This window comes from Esox lucius, chromosome 14, assembly GCF_011004845.1.
Source record: "Esox lucius isolate fEsoLuc1 chromosome 14, fEsoLuc1.pri, whole genome shotgun sequence".
Classification (NCBI taxonomy): domain Eukaryota; kingdom Metazoa; phylum Chordata; class Actinopteri; order Esociformes; family Esocidae; genus Esox; species Esox lucius.
The window spans coordinates 9,089,071-9,098,354 of NC_047582.1; the positions used below are offsets into that span (position 1 = coordinate 9,089,071).

The window sequence follows — 9,284 nt, forward strand, 5'->3', positions numbered from 1 at the left end:
TTACTCCATGGCTGGTTCATTTCTTTAGCAAACAATTAAAAGATAAAAGGGTCATGTAATACAATTACACTTTAAATATATGAGATTCATTATATTACAGAGTGGATATTCAGCTCTGGAAAAAATTTGGAGACCACTCCAAATTTTTCTTAAATCAGCTTCTCTACATGTATGCAGCCATTCCATTCCAATGTCTGTTAAATTCCCACACAGGCACACATCATTTTACTTAATGAGGTACTGATTAGGTGACTACCTGAACCAAATTTAATTTAACAAGGAAAAGTATTAAAAAACACTGCTGTGGTCATATAGGACCAGCTGGATGGCAAAAACATTGCAAGTAGTACCTCAAAGGTAATTTGAATAAAAAAATAACTATTCAGAAAAGCTTTCAATGAGGAAAAGGGTTCAATTATGGCTTTACTCGCAAAAGGATACAGTGAGTGTCAGGTAGCTTCCATCCTGAAAATGTCAAAGACGGCAGTTCATAAGAACAAGATCAAGCAACAGACATTGTGGACAACAAAGTTACAGACTGGCAGAGGCGAAAACGACTGTCCACTGACCGAGATGACGTCAACTAATTTGAATGTCACTCAACAACCGTAGGAAAAATAATGTCACACTGCAGCTGGGGAGAAGTGCACGGCGAGGACGGTTAGAAACAGGCTCCTAGGGGGCAGGGCGGAAGTTGTGCAAATCTAGAAAAAAGACCTTCATCAATGAGAAGCAAAGAAGAGCCAGGCTGAAGTTTGCAAAAGACCATAAGGATTGGACCATAGAGGAATGGAGTACGGTCATCTTCTCTGACAAGTCAAATTTTCAGCTTTGCCCAACACCTGGTTGTCTAATGGTTAGACGAAGACCTGGAGAGGCCTACAAGTGTCTCGCAACCACTGTGAAATTTGGTGGAGGATTGGTGATGATCTGGGGATGCTTTCAGCATGGCTGGAATTGGGCAGATTTGACTTTGTGAAGGACGCATGAATCAAGCCAAGTACAAGGTTTTCCTGGAAGAACAACTGCTTCCTTCTGCTCTGACAATGTTCCCCAACTCTGAGAATTGGCTTTTCCAGCAGGACAATGCTCCATGCAACACAGCCAGGTCAATCACTGGGTGGATGGAGGACCACCAGATCAAGACCCTGTCATGGCCAGCCCAATCTCCAAACCTGAACCCCATTGAAAACCTCTGGAATTTGATCAAGAGGAAGATGGATGGTCACAAGCCATCAAACAAAATTTACCTACTGGAATTTTTGTGCCAGGAGTAGCATAAAGTCACCCAACAGCAATGTGACAGACTGGTGGAGAGCATACCAAGATACATGAAAGCTGTGAAAATCAGGGTTACTCCACCAAATATTGATTTCTGAACTCTTCCTAAGTTAAAATATTTGTATTTTGTTGTTGAAAAATTAATATGAATTTGTATTCTTTGCATTATTTGAGGTCTGAAAACAATGGTTTTGGTTATTTTGACCAGTTGTTGTTTTCTACAAATAAATACTCTATATGACAATATTTGTATTTGCAATTTAGGAGTAATTTTTGTCAGTAGTTTATAGAATAAAACAAATGTTATTTTTTCACAAACATACATATGAATAGTAAAACCAGAGAAACTGATAATTTAGCAGGGGTCTCTTAATTTTTTCCGGAGCTGTATATATTGTTGTGCAACGGCTGAAAGGAAACGACTGGATAAATATTTCTGAGACAAAAGTTGGATCGTCTGAGAGGAGAATTGAACAGGGGTCAAAACCCTGAAGGTCAGGAATAATCCCGCACGACCAGAGCTTGCTGGTAGACAGTCCACCTCCGTATAGTCTCCAAATGCCAGCCATTAAATTTTTGCTGAAACACTGTGGGCAACAGAACTTTTATTAACGGAACTAAAGGGTACCTTTGTAAAATGACTGTAGATGGTGGTCTTTACACTGGTGAATCGAACCACTACACCAGTCTCTCCCAACCGTTTTCAGTTACTATACCCCAAAATTGTTTTTGCACTGCTTTCAGTACCCTTGAAGTACCCCCTAATGTTAATTTCACTAGTAAGTCTATGGTGTCATGCGTGTACCCCCAGGGGTCCTAGTACCCCTGGTTAGGAACCACTGCACTACACCATAGGTTCCTAAACTAGGGGTTGTGACCCCATGTGGGGTCATTTGATATGAAAATGGGGTCAGGGAAGAATGTTTTAAATGGACTCTCAAAATCAAATGGTTGGGGTTGTGAAAAAATTTTTTATATCTGGGGTCGTCGGCCAAAAAAAGTTTGGGAACCCCTGCACTACACTATGTGAAAGACGAAGGGGCATCCCACACAGCAAAAGGACTCCGCGGTGGATCCGCCGCAGAGGTATTGCGGCTTCCGGAACGGACTCGCGAAGCGGACCCGTATCGGCGCCCACTTGCGCGCAGTGACGGATCCGCAACGAAGGCGGATCGCGGATTGATACATACATCCGCCACGGACCTGTAAAGGCCTCACAAAATTCCTGGTTCATCTGGCCCGGGTCCGTTTTGGACCTGTTATTCTCATTTTCAAAATCCCTAGGCCTGTAGAAATAGAAAATTGTCATTTACATTTATGGAAAGTTGTAAGTTCTTTCTATTCCGTTTTTGTTAAGTAGCCTACGTTGGCTAAGCTAATTTACATTCATTTTGTGGTCAAAACCTAATTTAGTGCTTTATAGGCCTAGGTCGGTGCAGACAAAATAATTTTATCCATTAGGCTAAAACTTCAATGAAATGCACAGCTAAAATATCAGAAAATGAATAACTGGTGAACGACAAGAAGTTCAATAAAAATATTGTTTATTTCTCCTATTACTCTGTTTGTGTGGCTTGAGGCAGGACACGTCTCCTCGTTGCCCGATCCGCTGCCAGGTTGAACCACCTGATTGCGTGCCTGGTGACCTCTGCGTCCGTGGCTGACCGTGTCGCTGTGTTTTTCCTCACAGCACCTGTAATCAAACAGACAGATATGTTTATGGTATGTGGCATCCAAAGCCAAGTATGCTTACACAATACAATATGAGATAGGTATTAAGGAGATTAAATAAAAAAATAAACTATAAATTATTATTAACCGAAGTTATAAACAGGGTTGTGGTGGTTAAAATAAGAGGTGGGTAAACTATGAATTTGTGATCAGGGTAAGGTATGCCGCACCTTTCGCTATCGGATGTTTAAAAAAGACATCCAAAATGTTCCAACAATATCAGTGGTATTAAATGGTTTTTGATCAGAGCACAATTGTATGTGGATAAATCAGTATTTTAAGTTTGGTAGGGTCCTACATAGATTCTATTTGGAGGTAAACTCTTAACAGATGGATAAACTCTATTTCTGACATTTGAGCGGTGGATAAACTCAATTTACTTGCGTTTAGTCTACTTCAGCCCTGGTTAACATTACATCAGTTAGCAGATGCTTTTATCCAAAGCAACTTAACATTCAAGCTATATGTTGCAGCAGAGACCTTAGTGTTAGATTAACCATTCCAAAAGCCACACTAAATTAAAATACAACTCACATGGTCATTTACAACCCACACAACTGCATTCCATCAGTGTTTATTATCATTATGGAGAGCCAAGACAAATGTACGCGAGCGAAGCTATCACAACCACCAGGCAGCCAATACATTTGCGTGCGTTTACTTCGATAACATGATGGGCCTGTTGCCCACAGCCTATTGCCCCTACTAAATAAATGACCGTGTCAGGTTTTCACAGACGCACTAACTATTGCATTGTGTTAAACAGTCACAGGCATAGGCCTCCCTGATTGAAAATGTGCATATGCAAAGTAGCCATCAGCTGCTCACAGAGTAATCTCAAGTTCAAAAAACATCAAACGTTAAAAAAAAGTCTTTGGTACAGTAGCCAGTCTAACAAAGGCTACATGGTCATCTTGACAGATGGTTGTTACGATTTTTAAGGCTTGCCCAACATTTACAAACTATTGACTTTGAACATATTTAATATTACTTTGAATTATATACTTACTGAAAAGCAAGATCTTCGTTGCCATCCTACTGAAGGACTTTTTGTTATTAACACCCTTCCAGTTTATCTGATGAGATACCTCATCTGTGAAGAGCCTGGCCAGGATGTTCCAGGTCACTCTCTTCACATCCTGACCTCCAATGGTGGCCAAAGAAGAAATCTAAAAGGCAAAGACATCTTGTTTTAAATAGACAGCAAGGTAAACATTTATAAGCTTAAGTTGCATTTAAAATGTTCCTGTTGAAAGCATCCAGAAATGTAGAAAGAAAACTTCTTTGCTAAAAATCCTGTTCTCTTGGATAATTTTGTGTCTCAACATGCACTTGGCTCACTCCCTCATGAACCTGTGCCACCTTATAAACCTAATATAAAACCTAATAATAAACCTAATGGTAAGATTCATATTAAGTAAGAAAACTCACCACTCTCTGTCGAGCTGGGCCATTTGACGGTTCCTTTAAAAACATTTCAAATGCCTCCACTGCCTCCAATTGTTCCAGGGGAAACTGGATATTGTCCGGCATCTCAACATCTGGCCCCGGGTTGCTGTTCAGCCTGCTGCTGAGGTCGTTCACCTTTGCCACAAGTTGGTCTTGTTGCTGTTTAATGGTCTCCAGCAGGCTAAGGATGTGGACCTCAGCCGCTGTTGACACACATGAAATATAGCTAAAATGTAGTGTATAAAATATCCTGTTTCAGTGTTTATCCTCATTACTCATAATACTGACCTTAGTTATTGACAATAGTTAATGACAAAAGTAATGAAAATATGTGATGGTTGTGGGATGTTTTTGCAAAATCTGTGGCAAAAGAATGACCCTGAGGATTTGTCAGTTAGTGCTCACCAGAGCAGGGAATGGTATCGGTCATTCCTCCCCCTCGCCATGTTGGTCTGTAGGCCAGGCTTGAAGAGGGCTCCTCTGTTCGCCTCATGTTGAGGGCCGGTGAGGGGGGTGGAGTGAGTTGAGGAGGGATTGCCGTTCCTGGCCCATAGTGAGTTGGGTGGTGTGAGAGAGTGGGATTTATTTTTTTATTAAATGGTAGTCATCTGTTAACCATGACTTATAATACACTTCGGGGCCTTCCAATTCACTAATATTTCAGAAATCAGTCCCTACCTTGAGTAACCCTCCTCATGTTAAATGCAGGTGCAGGGAGTTGAGGTGGTGAAGGGTGTTGCAGTCCGGCCCCATGGTCAGGTGCTAAGGGAGAGAGATTGCTATTAAATGGTTGTGATCTGTTAACCAATGGTATGCTGCGAGCAACAGGGCCAAACAAAAAGTCTCTGGTCATGGGGAACGTGAATTTGTATGTTTCAACATTTTGGTATGAACTACCTATTTCAACCCCATGAATGGATTGCCATTGAAAAACAATGTGTTTCAATGCAATTTTATGATGATTAATTTAATATTGCATCCTGGATGCTGAGCCTTTTCAGGCAATATTGCATGAATGCAGATGTTTTTAACTGAAAATATTTGGCTGAGATTTTGATCTTTTGAAAGTTACAATTTCATTAGAGTATGCAGAAAATCTGATGTGGTAATGCAGATGCAATCTGTTGATTTGAAACAGACTGACCATTGCTGTGTTAATCTAGACGGGGCCCCTTTACCTAGACAGTTTCCTCCAGGTTGAGGAGTAGTGACTCTGCTGCCTGGCACTCGGCGAGATAGTGGAGCTGGAGGAATGGATACAAGGAGAGGGGAATATCTTTAGCACTAACCAGGTAAACCATATCTATATTATTAATATTATGATATTGTTATTTTGATGTTAAGAGATTATTCCTTACTCTGCCAGTGTAATTGGTTTGGGCTTGAGGCTCCAACTGATACACCAGCCGAGTTGGAAGGTCGTGGCGACCTCAGAGAAGCTAAGTCACAATTTTCTGGCTCTTCTTCACTCTCATCAGAGTCCCCAAACCGATGGCTGTTAAGTAACCATATCATTTTGGTTATTGCAATCCCAAAATTGCCAAATATACATATAGTATTTTTGAATGCTACAGGAAATAACCTTCCTATTACTGTAGAAACATAACAAAAACAAGACCGAACCCACTTACATTGGCTTCCTGACTCGTTTCTCTGGCAGCTCACCCTCCTGCTCTGCCTCAGACTGTAGCTTAGAGGCGTTGCAGCCGGTCTGATATTGATTCATTAGCCTGATGGCGTCTTTGTAGTTGTCTAAAATGTAATATGTTAAAATGAACATGAGTTTCAAATTAGCTGTAGAGCTGCACAGAATATTATTATTGATGATAATTGTTAGTATCATTATTATTATCTTTATTTAACCAGGTTGGTCTCATTGAGGACACAATATCTCTTACAAGAGAGACCTGGCCAAGAATAGCATCAACAGATATAAATTGAACATTTTAAACAATGCAAGGCAAAGACAATTTCAAGTGCATTTTCAGAAAATAAAAAGAATAGGTTATTCCAAGCATAAGGAGAAGCAACCATGAAATTATTTTTAAACAAGAATTTTATGAATTAGCATACCACAAGTTCTGATGACCTTTACGTCATATCTTGGCCAGTTTGGCTCATGCTTCTCCTCGTTAGCAGCTGTCCGTTTCACACGTTCAGTGCTCTTAAAGCTGGGCCAGTACACCATCCCGTCATCATACCAGTCAACTGGCACAACAGCAATGTCCTTGCTTGCTTGAAATTCAATTAGATGAAAAGGCATCCTTAATGTAGAAAGAAAGAAAAAGGGTATTTATTCATCATCAAAAAAGGAATAAAATGGACTAAATCATGCACAAGTATAGGCCTACAATGTATACAAATAAGCAAGTAAGATGGGCTGAAAGTTAACCTGAATGGTGCCCCAAGGTGGGAAGAAGTATAAGGAATGAAAAAGTACAGGTCATAATGGTCAGGTAGAACGTTTTTTTGGCAAAATGTGTTGGGGTGTTGTTTAATAATCTCACAAAAATCTTTGAATAATGCTAATAATATAGTGGACTATGTGCGGTCAATGGTTTTGAGAATGGTGGGACACGTCAATGCATGTTAAATTCAGCATAGAATATTTCCCCATGGCATTTTGAGGGACCGTATTTCCTCTCGTATTTTGAAAACATGAATTCATGGGTGTTGGGTATACATGGAAAAATACCAACTTTTGTGAAATACTTACAGCAAATTTTCATCCAGAGTAATGTACACATCATCAAAATCTGCCTCCAATTCCATGTCATCTTCAGTAACAACTTGCACCTCTGGCATTGCATGTGCAGCTGAAGAGGGTGGGGCAGTGTCCTCAGAAAGAACTCTGTCATCTACCCCTGTTCCTGTCATGTCTATGTCAGTCAAGTCTGTCCATATTTGATTAAGCCTTTTTTGAACGTCTACGCGTGTCCTTCGTCTTAAGGTTGATAAGGAGACAGGCTCAGTCTTTCTATTCATTGTTGTTCTAAAAGAGACATTTCAGAAAAACATGTTGATCAGGTGTGTAAAAGTTATCATTTCTAATGTTGTATTTAAATAAAAACATTGTTGAATAGTGGTGTTGTCTGTTTCATTGCTACAAACTAGACCCCAGATGAAACAAGAAGCTAACGCTGCGATGACTGTCCCTCTGCCTCTGACTCCCTGCATGGCGCATTCCCCCGTATTAGCTAGCTAGCTAATGTTACTGTTTTAAAACCATTTTCTAGGTTAGTGGGGGTGCACACCGCTCAAAACCAACATGAAAAACGTAGCTAGCTAGCAAGTAATGTTCACTCATTACTAGCCGCTCATTTTAAACTGTGTGTAAAATGAGCGGTGATGTTAAATCACCATATGTACTGTGTATTTGCTGAATGGTTTCAAGGTAATGGTCGGTAGCAACCATTAGCAGATAAGCCCGTACTTCTTGACGTTCAAACAGGCACCAATACCCATTAGTTGTCTGAACCGACTTAAACAGTGATTACAATGCCGACGCTTGATTTTCATTATAAAGAGGATGGCAGATAGACGCTACACGAGACCAAACTTAACAATGTACAGCTAGCTAGAAGCTAACACGTGCAGACTCGTGGTTCACTGACTGTAATATTGACCCCACTTCATTGACTGAAATACCAGCGCCAATTTATCAGCTATAGGTTTGCATCGAAAACGTGAAATCAAACATATAGCTATATATAGGCATTATCAATACTTGCGAATGATGCAATCGCGACTAGCAGCATGCTAGCTAGCAGCTACATGCTGCTAACATAAGCTACATATGGATAACAGCGACACATTAAAACAGACCACTCCAGTCTTTATCACAATACCATAACATATTCTGCCGAAAAGACTATCCCATTTTAAATCAAATGGGCTACATGATAATCACCACTCAGTTAACAATAGCATGTTGCACAAAAGTCCTAATATCAAACAACGTCATTGCAATCATTATACATGATGATTTAAAAAAACCACAAAGGCCTATGTTTGCTGTGAATGTCGCAATAAATCAATACACTTACTAAAATAGTTCAGCGCAACCGTGTCCCAGGAAAGAAACTCTCCACTGATATGACTGTCTGCTCTTGGTGTAGCAACTTCAACCGTTATAGTAAAGGCGCGTCCACTTCCGCGGATCCCACACGGGTCCAGTGTCGGACAGTCGAATTTACCGCGCTACTCGGAGGGCGGAGCTGATCCTCTGGGCGGCGCCAAAACGAATGTGACACTCACGCGGGTTTCGCGACTTGGACGCGGATCCGCTTAGGAGTCTTCGGCTCTGTGGGATACTACCTAATCAGAAAATTGCGTCTCGACATTTTATCATTTTGTGACGTATTAACATCACGCCAAGTTTGAATATTTTGTTAGCCAGTAATAGGCATACTAGTATCTACTTATTATTTGGAATAGTCATAAGAATTGAGCAATTGTTAGCGAGAATGAAGATGAACTTTACACTGCCAAAGCTATTTCATGGCACAATGTTGATTTAATATATCCGTATTTAATTTTACTGAATAGTATTATATATTTTTTTCTAATTGTTGTTAATTTCTGTGGTAACCCGTTCCAATATCTGAGTCCCCCTGTAAAAATGGTCGAGTCCCGGCGACCGCATGTTTTATTGTGTATTATATTTATTCTACCGTCGTTGTTTATCTCTACGGTAACCCGAATATATTTGAATGCCCATTCCCCATAAAATGGTTGAGTGTTGCTCCCCCTCCCTCCCAGTGTAAACACCAGGCGTCTGTCCATGGTACTCTTCTAAGCAACGGAGCAGTCAGGATCGCACT

The 9,284-nt window shown here is 40.5% G+C and overlaps 1 protein-coding gene across 4 annotated transcripts; it reads right to left on the reverse strand.

The window, feature by feature from the left end:
• Window positions 1-2,837: 2,837 nt before the first annotated feature.
• On the reverse strand, window positions 2,838-8,696 carry LOC105014806. 4 transcript variants are annotated; one of them, XM_020053227.3, is made up of 11 exons: window positions 8,508-8,696; window positions 7,178-7,453; window positions 6,535-6,725; window positions 6,093-6,213; window positions 5,820-5,956; window positions 5,640-5,705; window positions 5,140-5,223; window positions 4,867-5,004; window positions 4,444-4,664; window positions 4,022-4,181; window positions 2,838-2,974 (listed from the first exon to the last, which is right to left on the reverse strand). In XM_020053227.3, exons 2-11 carry the CDS (start codon window positions 7,444-7,446, stop codon window positions 2,838-2,840), a joined length of 1,524 nt encoding a protein of 507 aa, XP_019908786.3. In that variant the 5' UTR covers window positions 7,447-7,453; window positions 8,508-8,696. The 4 variants fall into 4 exon arrangements, with proteins under 4 accessions (XP_019908786.3, XP_019908785.3, XP_019908788.3 ...); XM_020053226.3 differs by having other exon boundaries at window positions 7,178-8,696; XM_020053228.3 differs by lacking the exon at window positions 2,838-2,974 and adding an exon at window positions 3,444-3,492 and having other exon boundaries at window positions 4,157-4,181; window positions 7,178-8,695.
• Window positions 8,697-9,284: the final 588 nt, after the last annotated feature.